Below are 23,970 nucleotides of genomic sequence, written 5' to 3'. Positions count from 1 at the left end.
TATATCAATCCTGACCTTGCCTACTTGTTTTATTTTACACAATTTTCAATACTCTACACTTTTCTAGAATATCCCTATATAGAGTGCATTCGAGTTGTAAGGATCTGGAAACTACTATATATGCTGAAAACCTTTCAGTTTCAAGAACTAAGATTATTACCTCATGATATTGTTCATTATTTGGAATATTCACCCAGATGAAAAAAGCTCCATAACTGAATCACCATTGTACTATACTATTTGGAGAAAGTGTACTCCATATACAATACAAATTCAAGAAAGCCCTATACAAAAGCCAGCTTATATCCAACAACACTTTTTAAAAATATACACATATTGGCTTCAATTATGGGAACTATTAAGTAATTTTTTAAAGAAATAGTTTCTATAAAAGTTAGCCTATTCATATAGTGAATACAAACCCTGAACAAAACCAGTATCAAGTTCACTAAAAATGACCTACTTTTATGTTGATTTTTGTGTTAGAAATTTTTACATTCATAGGCATCACTTCTGCAAGCATTTCGTCTTCCAAGAAACGTTGAATGTTCATAAGTGAAGAAGTTAGGAAGTCACCAGTAAAATCTTCTACATGACATTGTAGAAACCCAGTTTTTTCAGATTGCAATGAATGTATTAAAGCACTAGGTCCACCTTCCCATCTTAGTCTTACTTCGGGAGTTGGTTTAATTGGCCCAGCTGCACATTTAGGATCTGAACCTGTTATAGAATTAAATATGGAATTATGTTATATATTTAAACTTTATAGGTCGTTAAATGAATCCCTATAGAGCCTATTTTTAATATGAAATAAAAGCAGTCCAAATAAAGGGATCTATATTTTGATAAGTGGTTGCCTCCATAATTTCATATTATAAGTAGAAATATTTAACCCTTATAGAAATTCAAAAGATCAATAAGGTACAGCATGTTCTTCCTCTAACACTTTCATGCATTCTTATTTGTCTAAAGTCATTTCTCCCAATGCTGATATTGAAAACTTCACAGAATCTCTTCATGTTAAGATGTATTGAATAGTATTAAGTATTGACAATAGTACTGTCAAGCTTCCCTCTTTGCAATTTAGATTAAAGCAGTAACTCCAAACAAGAAGTTTAAGATTATAATACAAGAATTCCAGCATGTACTGTACTTTCAAATGACGGTGTGTGTGTGTGTGTGTGTGTGTGTGTGTGTGTGTGTGTGTGTGTGTGTGTGTGTGTGTGTGTGTGTAGAGAAAGAGGGAGAGGTGGAGCAATAAATTGCCGCAAAAGTACTATCAATTTCCTTGCATTTTTTTCAGCATAGAGGAAACAGTTCTTGTTTGTTTTGGGAAGGTAGGGCACTCTGCATCTGTTACTCTTTTGGAAAATTATCTTCCTTTTTCTAAGGCAGGGGTGTCAAACAGGCAGCCCGCGGGCCATCATACAGGCCATGCCCACCCCAGCTCTGCCAAAAAAGTCACATGACAGCAACGTGATGCCACAAGTTTGACACCAATGTTCTATGATGACAAATAACTTGCATTTTACAATCTCAACTATATATAGCTGGGGGCGGGGCTTGACGTTTCAACGACATGACATGCAATCTTGGGTCTCCAGGATTGTTGTCGATATCTCTGTTTCTGTACGATCCTTTTGGACCTAAACTGTTCTGAAGGAACAGTGATAGAGAAGAGCATGTCCTGCAGATCTCAGGGGCATCGCAAAGCCCCTGATTGATCCAGAAGAAAGCTCTTTTTGCCAGCTACAAGAGAAGCAACCAAAATGGCTGCCAAAGGTTGGGACAAGCCTCTGAAACAGAAGCTGTGCAGGAGTGTGTCAAATTAGTGAGAAAATTTTTTGTTATTAGACAAGGAAAAACCCAAAAGAATTGGAATTTAAAATAAAATTGAAGACAGAATGAAAACAAGCGCCGAATCAACTCTGGTCAAAGACGATTGTGTTATCTTTTCTACCTTAACTTTATTTGTTTTCTATGGATGGACTCTTTACAAATGCCTCTTACTTTTAAACTGGACTGGTCTCTTTTTCTTCCTTCTTCTATGCTTTCTCCATTTTTGGTATTTGTGGATTAAAAGCTTCTTCTCTCGTAAGGCTGGGACGCAGCATAATTTTTACAGGTTTTTTCTCTCTCAGACAGAGAGACAGAAAGAGATGGAAAAGAGGTAACACTGCCATCTAGTAGCTAGAGGCTTGGCAATATCTGATAAAGCTATAAGCTTTGTTTACTGAAAGGCACAGTGGAAAAAGTTTTGTTGATACAGGTGTTTCTTTGAAGTAAAGAGAAAGCCTTGATTTGAAAAACTCCACTGAATTTGTTTGACCTAAAAAGTCTCAGATGTTTTGGCAGTGTTTATAACCTGGAAAATGGCACAACGTGAAGCAGAAAAGGCACTTTGCAAGGAATTTTCTTAGAAATTCCAAAAGTTTTAGTAATTACAGAGAGAAAGAACGTTGGTCTTACCTGAACGTCTTTTTCGGGAGAGTGGAGGGAGGGGTCACTGAAGGGTTATTACAGCCTGATTGGTCCATTTGACTGAGAGAAAACTTCTTAGCCTTCGGCTTCTCCCGTTGGCTCCCAGTTTCCGCGATGTCAGGTCAGCGTCTGCATGATGTAAGAAGACAAGGGAAAGCCGCCCCGGGCCACCCGATCCTACCCCTCCCAGACCCTGTCTATCTAACTAGGGTGGGAGAGTGACCCCTCCCTCCACTCTCCCGAAAAAGACGTTCAGGTAAGACCAACGTTCTTTTTCCAGTAGAGTGGAGGGAGGGGTCACTGAAGGGACATACCCACGCTACGTCCCAGGGAGGGGAGACTGGGTCTCAGGGGGAGGATCGGCCACCACCCGCTGGAGAACCCTCCGCCCAAAGGATGCCTCAGCCGAGGCATAAGAGTCTAGGCGATAGTGTTTTATGAAAGGAGTAGGGGAGGCCCAGGTGGCCGCGCGACAGATGTCCTCGAAGGGCGCCCTTGTGGCCCAGGCCGCTGAGGAGGCCGCACTGCGAGTAGAGTGGGCCGTAATCCCCGACGGGGGAGATTTACCTGAGGCTCCATAGGCCTCAACGATGGCCAACCTGATCCACCTCCCAATAGTGGAAGACGAGACCTTTTTGCCTAGGGAACCTGGGTGAAACGAGACAAACAACGCCTCGGATTTACGAATGCCCTCCGTCCGTTTCAGATAAATACGGAGGGCCCAGCGTACATCCAATCGATGCCACGCCTGTTCTCTCTCCCTTGTTGGATTGGGGCAAAAATTAGGTAGGACAATTTCCTGGGCCCTATGAAACAGGGTATTGACCTTCGGAATGAACGAAGGGTCTAAACGCAATACCACCCTGTCCTGGTGGATCATGCAAAGGTCGCTTCTAACAGAAAGGGCCCCCAACTCAGAGATACGCCTGGCCGATGTAATGGCCACTAAAAACACTACCTTCAGTGATAGGAGGCGCATGTGGACCGACCTGAGCGGTTCAAAGGGAGACCCCGTCAGTGCCTTCAGGACGATGGTAAGGTCCCATGTAGGGAATCTATGGACCGGAGGCGGACGGATGTTGGCCGCCCCTTTAAGGAACCTCTTCACCAACGGAGAGCGAGAGAGGGTAGAGGGACCCTCCCCTCCTAATATAGTGGATAAGGCCGCTACCTGTCGCTTGAGAGTATTATGGGACAACCCATCCTCTAATCCTTTTTGAAGAAATTCTAGAACGTCTGGAACCGTGGCCCTGGCTGGATCCACCCCCCTGGGGCTACACCACTTCGCGAAGGCCGACCAGGTGGCGTTATAGATTCTCACTGTGGACGGTTTCCTAGCTGCCTCTAAGGTGGCTATGACCCCCGATGACAGCTTCCTCCGTTTCAGCAATCCCCTCTCAAGAGCCACGCGGTCAGATGCAGCCACTGCGGCTCTGGGTGAACTAAGACCCCCTGATACAAGACTACCTCTTCCGGTGGGATTCTCCAGGGATCTACGACCGAGAGCTGGACCAGGTCCGCAAACCATGGTCTCCTCGGCCAATATGGGGCTAACAGAATGACGGATGCCCTCTCTGTGACTACCTTCCGAATGGTTCTGGGAATGAGGGGAAGGGGAGGGAAGGCGTAGAGGAGACCCGGAGGCCACCGGGTCCTGAGAGCATCCGCTCCTTCTGCAGCTGGGGTCTTGAATCTGGTGAAAAATCTCGGCAGCTGCGTGTTGCTGGGGGAGGCAAACAGGTCCACCAGGGGGTTGCCGAACCTGAGGCAGATCTTTCGAAACAACTCTGGATCTAGCTGCCACTCGCCGTTGTCCAGAGTCGCCCGGCTCAACCAGTCTGCCTGGTGATTGGACGTCCCCGCAATATGTTCTGCCGCAATGGAGGCCAAGTGTCTCTCCGCCCATAGGCCTAATGTCTGTGCCTCCCGCCAGAGGGCTCGGGAATGAGTCCCGCCTTGCCGGTTTACATGAGCTTTCGTCGCTACATTGTCCGTAAGTAGTAGGACATGTCGCCCCTGTAGCTGGCGGTTGAAAGTCCGGAGGGCCAGTCTCGCGGCCTTGAGTTCGAGCCAATTTATATTGTGTCTGAGGTCCGAGGCAGTCCAACGTCCCTGGGCCATGTCGGACCCCATCACGGCCCCCCAGCCGTAAAGGCTCGCGTCCGTCGTGACTTGTACTCTCTCCGGCTCCCAAATAGAGGCCCCCTGTCGCAATGCTGGGGACATCCACCACTTGAGCGAGCGTCTCACTTCCGACGTTAAGCGAAGCGGTCGTAGAGAGTTGCTCAACATTCTCCTTTGGGCCGGTATTAAGGCCCACTGAAGGGGGCGCAGATGCAGGCGGGCCCAGGGAACTATCCCTATGCAGGATACCATCTTCCCCAGGAGTTGTGATAGAGTCAGGGTGGAAACGGACCTTTTTGCCCTGATTGATCTGATCAACTGCGTCAGACTGTGTAAGCGGTCTGGGGACAGGCGGACCCGACCCGACTGGGAATCTATCACTGTCCCTAAATGCAGAATCTGTCTGGATGGGGATAGATGGCTCTTGGGAAAGTTCACTGAGAAACCTAGCGTCTGGAGCCACTGGATGGTCAGCTGGAGGTCTGCCCTGGCTCTGGGAAGAGACCCTGCTTGCACTAAGACGTCGTCCAGGTAACACTGGAGCCTGACTGGAATGGATCTCAGGTAAGCGGCCAGAGCCGCCAGGACCTTGGTGAACGTCCGAGGGGCCGAGGCCAGGCCGAATGGCAGGGCCCGGTACTGATAGTGTCTGCCCTTGTGGGAAAATCTCAGAAATTGACGGTGAGATCGAAGGATGGGGATGTGAAGGTAGGCCTCCGTCAGGTCTACCGAGGCCATATAATCCCCCTTTCGAATGCCCTGCAAGATTGATTTGAGGGAGGCCATCTTGAAGCGCCTGTAAACTAGAAACTGATTCAGACGCTTCAGGTCGAGAATCGCCCTCCAACCCCCCGAGGTCTTCGGGACTACAAAAAGATTTGAATAGTAGCCCCGCCCCCTCTCCGGTTCCGGAACGACCTCCACCGCTCTGATTTCCAGAAGGTGTGAAACGGCGAGGTCCATGAGATGACGGCGTTCCGGATCCCGGGATGGGGAGAAAACCTTGAAGCGCCTCGGGGGATAGGAGAGGAATTCCAACCTTAGGCCGTGGCGAATGGTCGCCCGGACCCAACCGTCTGTTGTGATCTGGTCCCACTTGTCCGCGTATAACGCGAGGCGGCCGCCTATGGGATGACTCGGATTTGAGTCATTTCCCTCTGCGGAAGGGACGGCCGCCCCCCCCGCGAAAGGGCCGCTTGGACTGGGACTGGTATCTGGAGCGGTCCTGAAAACTTTGTCTGTTGTATGGCCTATCCTGCCTGTACTGCTGAAAACGGGGCTCCTGCTCCCTGTCATAAGTCCTGAAGGAAGGCCTGCGATACGGGTGACTACGAGTTTCGGCCTTCTTGGTGGAGGTGGGCATCACCTTCTTCTTATCCTTATTCTCCACCAAGATTGGGTCTAGGGCAGACCCAAACAGATTGGGGCCCGCGAAAGGGGCAGCTACTAAATCCCATTTGGCCTTATTATCGATCTGCCAATTTCTAAGCCAAAGGAGTCGGCGAGCGGCCACGGAGGTGGCCAAGGCGCTGGAGCCGAATCGCATCGCATCCAGGGTTGCGTCGGCCGAGTACTGGCAGGCCGCCATGATTTTAGTTAAATCCTGATGGATGCGGTCATCCTGGATCGGGATACGATCCTGGAGTTGGCGGAGCCACATAACGGTCGTGCGATTGAAATACGAGGCGGCCGCCGCCGCCCGCATTGCCCATGCGGAGGCCTTGTAATTTTTCCGCAGGGTGAGCTCCGCCCTTTTATCCTCCGGCTTAAGCTTATCTGCGGCATCCCCCGAGACCACTGGGGAAGACGAGACCAGGGCAGCTATTGGTTGATCTATGGCCGGAAGCTGGATGGCCTGAAGGAAGGCCTTTTCCATGTTATAAGCCCGCCTGTCATTGCTGCCAGGGGGGGAAAAATTTGAAGGCCTAGCCCACTGACTGGTGGCTACTTCCAGGAACAACGGAGGGGCAGGGATCTCCTCTTTATTGGTGGCCGTGTTAGAGAACATCACCATATCCGGATCCCTGGGCGGGGGCACTGTGGGGTCCCCTGTGCCTACCTTAGTGGTCCTCCTGGCCTTCTTCAGTAGGGGCTTAAACATGGCCTGGATGAATAAATTGGAGGAGGTGGGCTGGTCTGTGGCTGCATCCTCCTCCTCAGAGAAACCCCAGTCGTCCTGACGCCGGGCCTCTTCTCTGGAGGAGACCTCGCTCATGAGGGAAGGAGAAGAAGTTCTGGACCTGTTCCTACTGAAAGGAGTAATCTTGCCATGCCGGGAAGGCCTGTCCCTTTGAGCTATTCCCTTGGCAATGGCTGCAGAGATTAATCTTTTAAGATTCTCAGGGAGGTGTTCTAGATCCTCCTCGTCCCAGTCAGAATCATAATCCCGGGAACTATGGCCCCTGTGGGGCCTCCTACCCCGCGAGGAACCTGCAGAGGGGCCCTCCAAAGGGTCATCTCCATCCAAGCCCCCTGTCCCAGGGGGAGTTGGGGAATGGGGGGAAGCCCCTCGGGCTTCACTCCTAACTGATCTGGCTGAGGAGGAAGATGGAGAAGAAGGGCTGAATCCCCTGTTGACAGAGGGGGAATGGCAAGGGGCTTCCGACCTGGGGGATCTAGATCTAGGTCTGGGATCCCTAGCCTGCCTCTTTTCTGCCCTCTCAATGGCCCTTTCAAGGGCTCTGGAACGCCTAAGCTCGTCCCTTTGTCTAGCCCTGGAAGGTCTATCCTCAGTGGTAGGCCGAGAAGCTCGAGGCCTAGCTGAGACTGTGAGGCCTGACTCCCCTTCTGGGGTCTGGGCAGTTGCGGATTGAGCGACTTCAGAACGCGCTGCCATCGCCCCACTCACGTGCACGGATGAAATGACTGATAAGCAGGCAAAGTCCTTGTAGTCTCTGAGCCCGGTGCTGGGTTGAAACAGCTCAGCTTGGGCCTGCGATGCCCCTTCGTTAAAGCTTATTGAGTCAGGGCCTGCCACGTGCTCAAAATGGCCGCCGGCTTGAGTTGCGGCCGTTTTTTATCTTCAGGCGGCCGCTAAAATGGCGCGCGCGCCGCCGCTTGCCTCCCCGGCCGTTCAGATGGCCAAGCGACCCCACAATCGTTGTGTAGCTCTAAATCTCTTGTCGCCGGTCTTCACGCCCGGCAAAAAGGGCCGCCGGCGCTGCGGCTGATTAACGGGTCGTCGGGGGAGGAGTTGGGAGCTGTAAATCCCCCGGCACGCCCGAGACTCCAGGAATCAGCCGGGGGGAAGAAAAAGCCCAGACTGCAAATTAAGAATGCGAGGAGAAAGTCTTACTCGGCTCTCCCTGCTTAATTGGGACAGAGGAAGATGTCCCACTGGGCACAGCTCCTTCTACTCTACGTTTTCTTTAAATTTGAAATATCCAATGTCTGAAAAACTGTCTAAGATAGTACTCACAATCACTGGGAACCAAACTATAGTCTGATGGACCTTCTGACTGAGAGGAAACTGGGAGCCAACGGGAGAAGCCGAAGGCTAAGAAGTTTTCTCTCAGTCAAATGGACCAATCAGGCTGTAATAACCCTTCAGTGACCCCTCCCTCCACTCTACTGGAAAATTGAAAAGAGATTTGAAATTATAGATCAAAATATAAAAAGTATGGGGACAGCAATGAAGTTTGAGGACAGAGCTGAAAAAATAACAGAAACATATGAAAGTGATAAGAAAATTGTTGACACTGACAGCAAACTGAGAGTAGAGGGAAATGACAGGTGTGAAATACGGAAAGGAAAAATTGAGGAACCGTATCTTCATTTCGGATGTCAGAAAATAGATGAAGAAAGGAGAGAAAATTGGCAGAAATAATGAGAGTAATCTCGGCAAAAGTACTAATGATAACAAAAGTGAAGCTGATAAACAGAGCAGATAAAGGGTTTCGAATTCTTATAATGAACAACAAGTTCTTAAGAGAAGTGCACATAAGACTTATCAAGAAAACATTTAGAATACAGACTTTGCAAATGGCAAGAGATATTGGACTACACTATCTCTGGAAGGATACAGGATGATGAAATGAAATGTCACAATAAATTTTAGTTAAATGTAGTTAAATTTTGAGTGCTATGTACAATGTAATAATAGCTATAGTCAAATAAATGATTAATAATGATAACAAAGCATTTATATATACTGGATTGATAATATGAAATTTTATACAATACTGTAAGTGAGGATATGGTGATGATGTTGAAAAGCATTTTTATAAAAGTTAAATCATTCTACATAGAATAGATTAGAAAGACGTAATATCATTGGATGATTTCAGGAGAATATAACAATTTGTATACATGTATATTAGACTGATGATACTAATAATGGGAAAAATAACATAGAATTGGAAACTATTAGAGAATTGTATCAATGCTAAAATGATTGAATGACTTAGAATAGGAGGAAGCATAATAACAATGTATACAAAGATATCTTGATTGTCAATATGTGAATTTTGATAAAATTCAAGTGAGGACCACGGAAAGGACACAGAGAGACTTTGTAATCAATTGACACACTGTGTGTAATTGAAGAGGCTTTTATGTTATATGTGTTGTGTGTTTGTGTTTGTCTGAAAATAAAAATTTTAATTAAAAAAACTATATATAGCTGATGCAAGTGCTCAACAAGAAAAATGGTAGTTTCAATTTCTGAAGTTTAAAAAAAAGTAGTCAGTTTTCAGTTTTTTTTTAAAAAAGTAACGTATACATATTTATAGGCCTCTAAACTGTATGTGTCCAACATGATAATGTATTTTTCATAATCCATTACCAAAAAGAGAAGTTGTTCAAGATTAAAATGAAAATACTGTTAGTGCCTTTGTGTGTTATTTCTTACCTGCTGTTCGGTTGCAGAGATAATGCCGAACACTGATATTGCCCAGCTGATTTGTTAAAACATGATTTATCTGAAGGCATACTTCTGTGTCTTCACCTCTGATGTCTATTTCACCATTAATACCAAATATTTTAAAAACTACCACTGACATCTGTCAACAAAACAAAAAGCAGATAATCTATTAAGATTTAGACACGTTTTTTTTAACTTTTCAAATACTTTGTCTGCATAATTTAGTAGTTTTAGGAAATTTTGATGCTCACTCTGCGAATTAGGGTTGTACAAAATGTTTCACATTCAAAATGTTTTTAACTTGAAATACTTCATTTTTTGTTAAAAACATTTTTTTCAAGTTTAACATGTATTATTCCCAGCATTCCATAAATGTTTCAAGTTTGAAACAAAACAGGATGGGTGAAATAGCTTGAGACATTTTGTGGGGGTTTTAGGCAAAGCATTTTGATCTCAAAATGTTCTGTATCCTGCTAAATAAAGTTGTTTATATCTGATCTAAGTTAGAAGTATAATAGATGCTAATAACAATTACTAGAGTCTGTTTCACATTTGTTTGGATTTTTAATATTTCTAGCTACAAGATACTGAAAAGATGCTTTGCTAAATCAAATATACTAATTATATATTCATCAAATTACACACACACACACACACACACACACACACATATATATTTGTGTGTGTGTGTGTGTAATACATTCTAATGATCTACTATATAAGCATTTGTTACAGGCAATATAGTACCTCAAACAGAATCAATGCAACTGGAAGTTTAGTATAGGTAGTCCTTGATTTACAACCTTTCATTCTATGACCATTTGAAGTTACAACAGCACTGAAAAAAGTGACTTAGAGCCATTTTTCTCACTTATGACCGCTGCAGCAACTCCATGGACATATGATCAAATTCAGACCCTTGGTAACTGGCTCATATTTATGACAGTGGCAGTGCTCTGGGGTCATGTGATCAGCTTTTGCAATCTTCTGACAACTGAAGTCAATGGGAAAGCCAGATTCACTTTACAACTACAATACTAATTTAACAACTGCAGTCATTCACCTAACAACGGTGGCAATAAAGGTCACAAAATGGGGCAAAACCCATTTAACAACTGCGTCACTTAGCAACAAAAATTTTAGATTCAATTATGGTCATAAATCAAAGATTACTTGTAATAGAAATCCAGAATTTAAATATGGCTCCTAGAAAGTTCTGCTGACTATCTTACAATGACCCAAAACATACAAGTCTTATCACCAAAGATTAGTTAGTAGTTAAAGTAGAAAAAAGTCAATGTTTTGAAATGATCAAGTCAGAGTTCTGACTGACTTTAATCCTATAGAAACGCTGTTGTGGAAGAACCTGAAGTAATCCACAAGAGGAAGTCCACCAACCTCATTAAACTGAAGCTGTTCTATTCGGAGGAATCAACTAAAATTCCTCCAAGCCCATGTGTAGAACTGATCAAAAGTCAGAAATGTTTAGTTGGTTACTGTTGCTCAAGCAGGGCACATCAGTTATTAAAAGCAAAGGCTCACATACTTGTGCCACACACAAACATGTAGCTTTGGATCATTTTGCTCAATAAATAAATGAATAAATATAATGTTTTTTATTTCTTTGTTTTAATTGGATTTTCTTTATCTAGTTTTAGAACATGTGTAGACAACAGATGACATTGAAAATCAAAAAGGGTTCACAAATGTTAAAGCACCACTGTAACTCTTGAAGAATAGGACTGCCCCATATAAGTGCCCCATATTAATACAATATCATGGGTTTTCAATTCAATTGTATAGAATGTGAAGGATGTGTATTTGTGTTTTATTTTTATAGTTATAATATATATAATGTACACTGAAGATGGCATTTAATTTCATTGTACGAGGTGCAATGACAATAAAGTAAACTAAAACTAAGCAAATTTTCCCAAATAGCCCTTCTACCAACCAAATATATCCATCTTGTCTGGAGATAAGACAGGGGACTATTTGTGAACTAATTAAATCTGCTAGCCCCTACGCCTCCTCTTCTCTAGGGATTTAGGATTTCAGGTGCGATTTCCTGAAAATTATAACAGAACAAGGCAATGTTTTATTTTTTGTTACTGAAGCATTTTGAAACTAATCATGTAGTAGAGTCTAAGGTACAAATTAGAAGTTTATTTAACTTTTATGACACCAGTAAAGTAGTAAATTGTGTTGCATTTTTGTTGGCAAGCATCATTTTTTTAATCAAGACTATGCATTAAATCCCCCCCCCCTTCCACAATCAAAAAAAGTATTTTAGTTTTCCAAAGAGTTGTTTAGATATATAAAAGTATTCTTTATTTTTCGAGCATTACCATTTCTTCACTAGCATCCTGAGTACACTCTGAATTGGCACTGAGGACATCTGGAGATGATTCACCATAATTCTCATTCTCTGTGCCTTCATCACGCATATTTTCCACTGGTTTACTGGATAAGATAGCTGGCATATTCACATTATGAAAAAAGAGATGTTTTGTGAATAAAGATTGAATATTCACATGCAAACATTCAAGCTAGTTTAATCTAGTTGCATATCAAACTACATTAAATAAATTGATTTTAAATAATTTAATTTGATTAAATTTTGCCATGTAAGATGGGATGGAGAGATAAAAAGGATACCACATTCTGATCCAGTTAGTTGATAGGCCGAGCGACTGCAGCTAGACAGGAAGATTCAGCACAATGTTTAACCAAAATAGGATGCAGATTCCTGCTATAAAGCTACAAAGAAATCTGATTGTTTGAATTCTTTCTTGCTTTTTATCTAAAACTTCTTTAAAGTTTTTAAGTTTTGAAAATGTAACAGTAAATAAAGAAGTACCCACAACTTAGGCGTGCAATCATATTCACAGTATCTGAAACTCGGACTCTTTGGTGATATATTAAACCAATCAAATGAAAGAGCCATCAATATATCATATTTTCTAATTATGGTAATTTGTTTATTATACTGTAGGCCAAAATGATACATCTGAAATTTATGAAATATTTTTTAAAACATTAACTAAAGTTAGTTCTTGTTCTTATGAAGAAGAGAGATAACACTGTTTATATCAAGTATGTGTCAGAAAGTTTGAACACCTTTTTCCAAAAAGCTTTGGCTGTCACTTCCATCACTTTCCAAGTAGTGCTCCTCAAAGAAGATACTGTCAGTAGAAATGGTATCCAAAGAGGCTTGTGATGGACTTTTCTTCATGTTCTTATAAGAAACAGAGAATGCAGGGAGATTGGACTGGGACGATTCCTTAGGCTTTCCACTTTTTAATATAAAGATATTAGGAAATAATTACTTAAGGTACAAAAAATTACAAAATAAAATAAAATCCTTTAAAAATATAATTAAAAGAAATGTTGATGAAAATATATTCTGAAAGAAATATTATGAAATTATATTCTGAAATCACAAATAGTAATTATACCCAGGAATTATACCCACTGGCGTTCAGTAGTCATATTACAATCCTGTAGCTAGTTAGCACCAACAGTGTATGTACATATTAAAGGATGATAGATTTGTGATTTTGTGATCCTGGATAAAGAGAAAATCCTTTATCTAGCAGACAAATGCATTTTTTTATAAATTTCCTAAAGTAAGTATTGTAGGAAATCCATGCAATGTTCACAACCACCACCATTTTATAAATGAATTTGTAACATAAGAATGTAATAGGTGGTATGAAAAAATAATGATGCCTTCTGATTCATTTCAACCACAGGGGACTTTTCTGCAGCTCCAACTGCATACTGATTATTGTTCCAATATATTGTATTCAGAACTACATGGAGCATTCCTATAGGTGTACTGGCTTCTGCCAAAAGAAATGTATGGAAAACAGGATTTAAATGATTAATCTGGTAAATTATGACTACAGTACAGAGCAGATGCAATGAAATATACTAAAAAAACACATTAAAATTTTGACAGCCAATTTCCAGCTTTGTAGTATCAACAAATAATCTAAACACTCAGAACATCCTTAATCTCTCTAATTTTACTCTACTGACCCTTAAGTCCCGGATCTAAACCATGTTAATTTGTAGAATATTTTCTGTACCTTAATGAAGACTGAAATGCAAGCATTTTTGCTGTGTTCAATTTTTCTTTGCCATTTTCAAACTTCTCAGACTGTCCTGCAGAATCAGTTTCAGTTTCTATGACTCTAACAGTTGAGCATTCTGCTTTACTTTTGTTATTTGAGAAACCACTTTTCTCTTCTTCCTTGCCCACCAGCATTTTGATAGGGTCTTCTCTGCAGTTTGACATATCAGCCAATTCTCTAGGAAAGGAATTGTCACTTAATGACTCACAAATTTCTCCTGAATCACTCCGACTGAAAAGCCCACTACTGCTTTCTTCATTCATTTTCCTCCAAGGTTTTTCTGCTGCATCATTCAAAAATGAACTTTCGCTTGGCAAATCCATGTCAGTATTTGATTTTAAAACTGGATCTATCAGAAGATTAAGATTATTCAGAGACCCACGGTTGGTTACAATATTACTATCTAAATTGTTCATCTGTATAGTAGAAGTAGAAACTAACTTGCTTTCTGATTCATAAGCTTCTCTGTTTTTCATGGGTAAGGGATCTGATGTCCCTGGATCTCCTTGTTCTAAAATGGAAGGGTTGCACATGCTTCCTTGCATTAGTGGATGAAGCAACAAAGCTATGTCAGCACTTTTCAATAAGATCCCAATACAGACATTTGCCTCTTTTGCTGGATTCCCTGTCACAGTCTCTACATCCTTCCTCAAGTTGTCCAGGAGTAACGCAAGGGATTCTTGTAGGTAAAGTAAGAAAAGATATTGGTAATGATTTATCTGCATGCTTACATGTTTTTGAGTATGAAGTAAAACATGAATGTCTGCAACATATGCGGACTGAGACCCCGAAGTGCTATTAGTGGAGCACAAATTTTCAGTACCAGTGAGGAAGGCATCCATCTCAGTACTATAATACTCTTTCAGACGTTTTTTATGCTGCAGGCGATTAGCAAGGTCACAAGACTCACTTTTCAGAATGTTGAGAGAGTCCTGACTGCAAAAAGGCTCTTTGTGTGATTGTTCACATCTCATAGGTTGACAAATCCAAAATGTAAGTGGGAATGAATCCACAAAGCTTATCGGCCGTCCTTTCCCACTCTTCATTCCTTCATAGTCCATCCAAAATTGAGAAAAATGCACTGCCCAAACATCTAATGCAGCTGAAGTTTTAAGTGCACATTTATTCAGTTGAGGAGTAATAATACCTCTATAGATGTCATGCAGTTTTGTATCTTGTTCATGGGCATGTCTTTGAAAAATGGGATGTAAAAGATTAAAATTGTCAGAAGATTTGGGAAACTCTGTGAAAGTTCTACTGAAGAATGTAGAGTCTTTGAAGTTTTGGAATGCTGCTTCCAAATCAGAGTGTCTACAGTTTGCTGAATGTCTAGCATTTGTAGCAATCATTTCAGAACTTTGAATGGAAATTGCATATGGATCATCTTTGTGTTTTTGCTTCCTTTCAGAAGGAATGATGAGCTACAATGATAAAAAGGTAAACTTAGTTAGAAAACTGTATATGTGGATCAAACAGAATTCATTGAATAAATATTCTTCAAATGTTAGGAAGAAGAAAGAAAAGTAAATTGTCCAAGGACTATCTGATCAATACACATACAAATTATTAATATATGTAGCTCCACAAAATGTGGGTTGTACAATCCCCAAAACGGCTAAACAAGAGAATGAGGAAAATAGCAGTCTGCAATGGCTGGTACTGGATTTGGTCTTAAATTTAAAGTATAAGACAACTCAGTATCAAGTTGATGACGCAAAGGAAAAGATGAATTTGCTAATTGAGTATTGTTGCACAACATTAAATAATAATTTCCTGAGGAAGAATTAGGATATATGGCTAATAAAGGCAGAAATGCCTTGTGGCTTAATAAAATAGGCAAGCTAATTTTTTTTAATTTATTCATTGAATTCTATAGCTACGTCAGTCAATGACTCTTTGAGGCTTAAAGTTCAAAAATGTATTAAAATACTAAAACCATTTTGAAACAATAAAAACCAGTGGAAACTTCCGAATTAAATACACATATCAGCTAAGATACTTGGCTACTTAACAAGTCAGCATCCTAGGCATTGGAACATAGCCAGTGTTCCAAAAGGCTAACAGGGCCAGCCCCATTCTAATCTCCAAAGGGAGAATGTTCCACAGAGGAGGAGCCACTGTGGAAAAAACTTGCTATGGTAGTTTATACTCTAATAACTTTCTGACCAGATTAGTTTTAACAAGCAGTATATAAAAAAGAACCTTAAAGATAATGTGTGAGTTGCAGCTAGTTCAAACTGAAACAGCTAGTACTGTGAATAATGTAGTCAAATGGAATAACGTATCCATTCTGAAGGAACTGCATTGGCTACTCATTTCCTTTAGGAGCAATTCTACCTAGAAACCTATATTGCTTGTCTCTCATGCTTCTCCCACCTGTTCCTGAAAATGGGATTTAAAAAGAGGCATGGTGCTACCACAGTATCTGATTGATCATTCCACTATCCTGCTCTTTCCATCCAAGAAGGGAAAGCAATTCTTGTTGCCTGGCTACAAACAGGGAAGGCAACTACCTGGCTCCTGTGTTGGTGGTATTACAAGTTCCTGCCTTCTCCTTTTAAATATTGCCACTTTTTTACTAGTTCCTGTTCATTTGCTTCTCAGATGTTACATACATGAATGACTTCACACATCTTTCCCATGTTTCTCCTTTGAAGCTACTACACCATAGCTTCAATGCTACCATTGTTAAAGCAAAGGGAACAAATTGTTCCTTTGTTCCACTGTAGTGGGTAGAAATTTTGCATCTATAAAGAACTGATAGCTGAAATTCAAGGAAGCAAGAAAGTACCATTCATTGATATTTTGTAACATTGTTCAAACATTAGGGGAAGGAGGACTATTGCAGAACAATGGGCACAATGTAAGAAAGAAAGAACAGGATGGCTAGGACATACAAGGTTGTCCACAGAATGGAATGGAATGAATGTACTAGACTCCAGGATGTTTATGAGCCATTGGATCAACTGGAAGGGGAAAAAAGGAATCTGGCTAGCTAAGACCATAGCAACTCATTGTGAAAAATCCATCAGCTACTAGAGACAATGAGCAAGTCAAGTACTACAGACAATTGAAGTTGCAGATGTCATTAAACAGGAATAAAGTACAGTTGATTAAATACTCAAAATGGCTTAACATGGCTTCAAATGTAAAACAATACTTCTGAAGTACTTTTCAAAACAGAAGTTGGGAGTGTATTTTCACTAGGCTTGGACTAGGTGGAGTATTGTTCTTGCACTCAGGATAAGGGGAATGACAAAGTGATTATTGGGCAAAAAGAAATTGTAGATCTGGCTTAAGTCTAAAGAAATTGGATCTGCCTATCTTTAAAACCCTGAGTGGTCTCAAATAGTTTAAGGATCACTTCTGGCTATAATAGCCAGTCCATGTTTAATATGGTCAGAAAGTATTTTTTAAAAAGCTTGGATACATTGCATAGCAGCGAGTTCTCTCTCTTGTAGTCTCCAATTATGGAACTTCTCATGTAAGCATGAGTGATACTATTGCTGCATTTTTTTTAGTACTAGTTAAATACTTTTTGTTTGCACAAGTATTTTGATTTATGTAAATGTTTTTTCTTTTTTTATCTTACTGCTTTTTTATTACATGGGGCTCCCCTTGAGATGCACCCGAAGGCTGCAGCTGGTTCAGAATGCGGCCGTGCGGGCAGTCTCGGGAGTCTCTGGCTACTTCCACGTAACACCTCTCCTGCGCGGGCTACACTGGCTGCCTGTGGCTTTTCGGGTGCGTTTCAAGGTGTTGACCATCATTTTTAAGGCGCTCCATGGCACAGGACCTAGTTATTTGCGGGATCGTATCCTGCCCCATACATCCCTTCAGCCGATTCGCTCACACAGAGAGGGATTCCTCCGGGTGCCGTCCACTAGACTGTGCCAGCGGGCGACGCCTAGGGGAAGGGCCTTCTCTGTGATGGGCCCGACCCTCTGGAATGACCTTCCCCCCGACATTAGAATGACTATGGATCTCCGCTCCTTCCATCAGAAACTTAAAACCCACCTATTCCAGCTAGCCGGCTTGGCCTAATTCCATCTTTCCCACCTCAGTTTTATTTCTAAATTTTTAGGATTGGTTTTAGGGTCTGTTTTTAATGTTTTTAATTTTTATAAATTCGTACAGGGGTTGTTTAATTTGTTTTTTAGCTAGGTATATGATTGTTTGTATGTTTTTAAATTTATTCCTGTATACCGCCCCGAGTCCCTCCGGGGAGAGGGGGCGGTCTAGAAATTTATTAAATTATTAAATTATTATTATTATATTTTGACTACTTATAACCTGCCCTGTTTTATTATTTTTGGTCAAGTTTTAAATCAAAGTAGTAATAAATCTCAGCTTGCTGTAATTCTGCAGAGGAATGTATTCTTTTTAAAGTTTTCTAAGCCCAGGTACATCACTGATTCGCTAAATATTTCTTTTCTGATGTGCCTATCATACTGTCATTCTTTTTAGGTTCAAACAGTCCAGCTATTTGATTTGTTTGCCCCAGACAAACATATTGTTGCTTTAATACTTAGAAGCTGCCCATAGTTGTGTATGAGTGGGAGAAGTTTAAAACTTCCAATCTCATAGCATGGAGATTAATTTATAAATTACCATTAATTTATGAACATAGAATACATATACTTAAATGTTGTGTATTCTCCCACAACTGTTACAATCTTTTATAAAAAGCTAATAGTCCCATGTTATCTATAATATACAATCACAGGCACTGGAAATATTATATAGTATCAGTGTTATACTGAGAAATATATTCAAAAACATGCAAGTTCTTTCAGCTATGTTAGAAATTTGAAAATTTAAAAATCTGAAAGGTCCAAATATCCCATAAAAGTTAGAAACCAAGGCAATCACTAGCACATTGTCCATGATCTGTCATTTAAAAATGGCTTCAGTTTCAAAGAGTTTCAAAACAAGGACTGTTGTCATGTATCATTCTATATAGGAAAGAAACACTTAGCAATGTTGTGTTATGCTTTTGCAAACTGTACCTTTATCATTAATCCATCAACTCGAACATCAACATGTTCTTCTGATTTTGAATTGTCATTTAACTTGTACATGGCCATAAACTGACTGAGACTCTGTTTCATATCCAATATAAATTGATTTAGCCAAAGAATACTTCTCTCGTCCAAAGTGAGCTGAAGTGCATTTAGCTGAATATACAAGTTTGCATTTGGAACTAAAGGAAATGAAAACAAAATTATTATACTAAAATGTTTTAAAAGTAGAGTTACTATGACGATAATAAGCTAGGTGCTTGAAGAATATTGGTACCAACAAAAACAGTGCTGTTATTAGTATGGGAGTGGTTTCCTTAGTGTGGCACTAGATCTTATCCTCCAATAATATTTTGATAAGTGCTATAGTAGAAATGAGATTTGAAAAAAATATGAAACACCAGTGAAATTTACAACAAAAAATTTCAATACATAGCTTTTTATATAGATATTAGTCCTTTTAGGATACTCCATTCCAATTCTAGTTTCAGTTCCTTTGTAATTATTCTACCATCCGCTTTAATGGTGTTAAAAATCTTGTGATGTTGAGCACATTCTGACTTTATTATATTCAGGAAGACAGTCCTTAAACACAGTCCTCTCCTGAGCAGTCTAATCTTCCTTTACAACAATGAACTGTCACCTAAATACTTACTGTTCTTTATGGTATGAATAATAAGCAAACAATAAGGCAGCAACCCTTCATGGATTTACTGCCTTGTCATGGCAAAGCAGCTTGCATAGCTCAATGAAGCTATGAGCTATGCTGTACAGGGGCCTCCCAAGACAGGTCATAGCAGAATTCTGACAAAACGTGATCCACTGGAGAAGGAAATGGCAACCCATACCAGTATCTGTGCCATGAAAACCCCATGGACAGTACCAAAAGGCAAAAAGATATGACGCCAGAAAATGAGCCCCTCAGCTCAGAAGGTGTCCAATATGCTACTGGGGAAGAGCAGAGGGCTGGTACTAGTAGCGCAAGAAAGAGTGAAGTGGCTGGGCCAAAGCCAAAAGGACACTCAGCTGTGGATGTATCTGGTGGTGAAAGGAAAGTCCGATGCTGTAAAGATCTATACTCCTTAGGAACATGGAATGTAAGATCCATGAATCAAGGCAAGCTGGACATGGTCAAACAAGAGATGACAAGACTGAACATCAAAATCTTAGGAATCAGCGAACTAAAATGGACAGGAATGACCATTGGCTTACCAGAGTGGTCATTCTCTGGGCGCTGCAGGAGAGCCCAAGCCTGGGTTAAATTCAGTCTATTTGCCCAAGGACTGAGTTAATTATTTTAGCCACACCTCTTCTCCTCATTGAGGTCCTGCTCAAAAACGAAGGCGATGGTCTGTGACAGTCGTGTGCATCTTGTCTGAGTCAGTCTTGCCAATGGCCTTATAGCTCCTCGCAGCCGTCTCAATCAGTCAAGAAGAGAAAACCCCGGGGTGGGGTTGGACTCTCCCGCAGTGCCCAGAGAACGACTGTTCAGGTAAGCCAACGGTCATTCTCCTGTGCGCTGCTTGGAGAGTCCAAGCATGGGACATACTCAAGCTATGCAGTCCCAGGGAGGGAAACAGGTACAGGCGAGGAGCGTGGATTTGCTACAACTTACTACAGTACCCTCCTCCCGAAAGATGCTTCGGCTGCGGCATAAGAGTCAATGCGATAATGTCTGATGAATAAGGATGGAGAAGTCCAAGTGGCTGCTCAGCAGATGTCCTCCACAGGGGCCTGAGTCGCCCAAGCTGCTGAGGTGGCAGCGCTTCTGGTTGAGTGAGCTGTCACCCTAGAAGGTACCGCCTTGCCCTGTTGCATGTAGGCCAGCTTAATGCAAGCCTTCAACCAGCGATCTATAGTGTAAGGAGAGACCTTCCATCCCATCGAACCTGGCTGAAAAGAAATGAAGAGTTCTTTGGAACGACGAAAGGCCGCAGTCCGCTTGATGTACCTGCGGAGAGTGCACCTCACATCTAGCTTGTGCCAGGTGTGCTCTCTAGGATGCTGAGGGTGAGGACAGAAGTTAGAGAACACTACTTCCTGAGACCTGTGAAACAATGAGTTCACTTTCGGCAGAAAGGTCGGATTAAGTCTGAGGGTAACACGGTCCGTGTGAATGCACAAGTCCTCACGAACCGAGAGTGCTGCCAGCTCCGACACCCTCCTAGCCGATGTGATGGCAATGAGGAAAACAATCTTCAAGGTCAGATGATGGAGACTGATGGACCTGATAGGTTCAAACGGGGTCTTGGTCAGTGCTCTGAGGACAAGTGGAAGATCCCATGTGGGGAATCTGTGAATAACAGGTGGACGCAAGTTGGAAGCTCCCTTTAGGAAGCTTTTCACCTAAGGATGCTGCGCCAAGGAGACTGTGGAGTGTCTAGTTAAGATGTGGACAAGGCAGCTACTTGGCAACGAAGAGTGTTGGGCGCCAAGCCTTTGTCCAGGCCTTGTTGCAGAAAGTCAAGGATCTGTGGAATGGTAGCTGAAGCTGCAATCACGCCTTGAGAGCAGCACCAGGAGTCAAAGGCGACCCAAGTGGCATCATAGATGCGTGCAGTAGAGGTTTTTCCAGTTGCAATGTATGGCTGCGAAAGTTGGACCATAAGAAAGGCTGAGCGCCAAAGAATTGAGGCCTTTGAACTATGGTGCTGGAGAAGACTCCTGTGAATCCCTCAGACTGCAACGTGATCAAACTGGTCAGTCCTAAAGGAGATCAACCCTGACTGCTCTTTAGAAGGCCAGATCCTGAAGATGAAACTTAAATACTTTGGCTATCTAATGAGAAGGATGGATTCACTGGAGAAGAGCCTAATACTGGGAAAGATTGAGGGCAAAAGAAGGGGACGACAGATAATGAGGTGGCTGGATGGAATCACCGAAGCAGTAGGCGTGAGCTTAAATGGATTCCAGAGGATGGTAGAGGACAGGAAGGCCTGGAGGAACATTGTTCATGAGTTTGCGACGGGTCGGACACGATTTCACAACTAACAACAACAACAAGGCAGCAACCATGAAGGGGAAAAGTCTGGTAATTATATAACCACCATGTAAATAACTCCTTCTGCTTCAAATGTGTGTTACTAGTGACAGATCATTTATACAAACGTCTACTTGATGCGTGTGTGTGGTGTGTGTGTGTGTGTATGCATGTGTGGAAAATGAAACAGTTCATTTTTCTGTGTCAGCATTTAAGTATTTGATTAATGTGGTAAACAGAACTGCATCTTTGGACAAAGAATATTATAAAAGTAGGGTTATTTTCCCTTCACGATCTCATAAGGATTTCTCTACAATGAAAGCATCCTTGATATTACCACACATTGGCCAATAATATGTTTTAAAGAGCCCTGATAAAAATTAAGCATTATCTTTATACTGAATTTTTAATCATATATCAAATATTTTAAACCAGTGGTCCCCAATCTTTCTGGCTCCAAGGACTAGCAGCAGTATCGGCCACCTATGGTGGCAGTGGATGATGATAACACAACCTAATCCCGTGCATGTGCAAATGGAGGTTCATGTGATCACACATGGCTTATGCCGCCCTGTTCCCAACATGCTGTGTTTCACTATCAATCCACGGACTGAGGGTTGGAGAATCTTGTTTTAAACAAGATAAATATATTATATGCGGTGCTAAGTAAATAGTCTTAAGCTTTGCTTCTGAAATGTTTGTCAAATGTGCCCTATGATATAATCTTCCAATTTCTCTTCCTTTCTTAGGTTGCAATGGATAGAACATGTCTATTATAATTTCATTGAAAAAAAATATTGGAACATTCCATATAAGTAGGAATTCTAATTGTGATATGGTGGAATTAGATATAGCAAAGCAGTAGATAGTCAGTTTATCTAACACTAGATATTTTAATGTATTTTTATGTTTTTCAAAGCTAGAAAAAAATCTACATCTGATTTATCAATATCTACCTAACCCTATTTTTTTTCTCTCAGATGTATCTGCCCAGAATATTGGAGAAACTTCATTTTAATGGTTCGAGTGGGAGGTGGAAGTATCCATTATTCCCAAATATCTGTTAATTTGAAAGTAATTAACAAACACATTTCGATAATACCTGCATCTTTTATATATCAACATAATTATGTAAAAAAAACCATAAATCTGTGTTATATTGCTGCAAAATTTATGAGTATATAAATAGGTATGTCTTATTCAGACTACTTTGGATTCAAAGGGATTGCCATTATTTGAAGGTTTTCCAAATAGGAATATGGTTCACTGTATCTGCAGACCGCTAAATATGAATCCATTAAACTGATCCATTCTACTTTCAAAACAGCTACAATATTTTAACAACGGGGAAAAGATAAGAAAACATTTTACCAGGAAAGTCTTTGCCATCTGGATAGTAGTATTCAGTGAATTCAATATGAATGGCTGGCATTTCTGACGGGAGATACAGAGATTTTTTATTGCAAGAAATAAGAGTTTTAGGAGAACGGCGACACTGGTCTGCTGTAGAGACCTGAAAATAAGAAATTCGGCATTTAGGGTTTGTGAAGTACTTTTCACAGTTATTAGGAAAAAGAGTTTCATTTTAATAACCCCTCCCCCCAAAAAACCAAGTACATCATTTTTGTGGCCATTTATGACACTTGGTTCATGGTACTGGATTTGTAGACAGCATGCCAGGAAATGTCATTCTTAATATGCTGCGACATTTCAAAAATTATTTATTAATTTTAAACAGCTATATAACAGCCCTTTGCCTAGTTTGGTTCCAATGATGTTAAAAACAGAGTTTTAAAAATTTGTTATTATGCTACAAAATATAACACCTTAAAATTAATGTTAATAATTTCTGTATGTACCATATTTATTATAAGTTAACATGTCTTTAAGCTTACTGTTTTGTGATACATTTTATATATTTAATCAAATCAAATAAGAAAAATAAGTTAAATTGCCTGAAATAGATACAAAGGTTCTAGAAACCATTTAAAGCATTAGGTAGAAAGATAGAACATATTTATATTAACATCCAAATTTCTAATGCTATAATTTGCAAACATTATATAATCATTAAGGATAAGTCAGCTTAAAAAGAATTGACTAAGTGCAGTCCTGTTTACCCACGACAACAAAGATTCTTCTTCCCTCTGAGATCAGATACAGAAATTTCATCTCAGAAAGTTAAATCCTATAGCAGATATATCCTCTGGAAGCAGATAATTATATCCCAAGATAGGTAGTTTAATAAGCTTTAAACAACAGAAAAATTAACCTGTTACATCTTCAAACAAGATAATCCAAAGTATACTTCCTTTGTGCATAAATTGTGATACTTTTCATCATTAAAAAAACCTATGGTAAAGA

General features: G+C 41.0%; 1 protein-coding gene across 2 annotated transcripts in view; it reads right to left on the bottom strand.

The window, feature by feature from the left end:
- Nucleotides 1–23,970, bottom strand: part of BLTP3B (bridge-like lipid transfer protein family member 3B) — a 71,479-nt gene that overhangs the window by 17,195 nt on the left and 30,314 nt on the right. For both annotated transcript variants that reach the window (XM_081957312.1, XM_081957313.1), the window contains exons 12-18: nucleotides 22,978–23,119; nucleotides 18,615–18,808; nucleotides 13,561–15,026; nucleotides 12,587–12,762; nucleotides 11,815–11,942; nucleotides 9,455–9,605; nucleotides 464–720 (exon numbers count right to left, since the gene is read on the bottom strand). In XM_081957312.1, coding sequence (XP_081813438.1) covers nucleotides 464–720; nucleotides 9,455–9,605; nucleotides 11,815–11,942; nucleotides 12,587–12,762; nucleotides 13,561–15,026; nucleotides 18,615–18,808; nucleotides 22,978–23,119 — 2,514 coding nt within the window. The remainder of the gene's footprint in view (nucleotides 1–463; nucleotides 721–9,454; nucleotides 9,606–11,814; nucleotides 11,943–12,586; nucleotides 12,763–13,560; nucleotides 15,027–18,614; nucleotides 18,809–22,977; nucleotides 23,120–23,970) is intronic.

Source organism: Natrix helvetica, assembly GCF_964273705.1.
Source record: "Natrix helvetica genome assembly, chromosome: 6".
NCBI lineage: Eukaryota > Metazoa > Chordata > Lepidosauria > Squamata > Natricidae > Natrix > Natrix helvetica.
The sequence above is the reverse complement of the archived record's forward strand: the minus strand, read 5'-3'. Positions and strand labels throughout refer to the sequence as shown.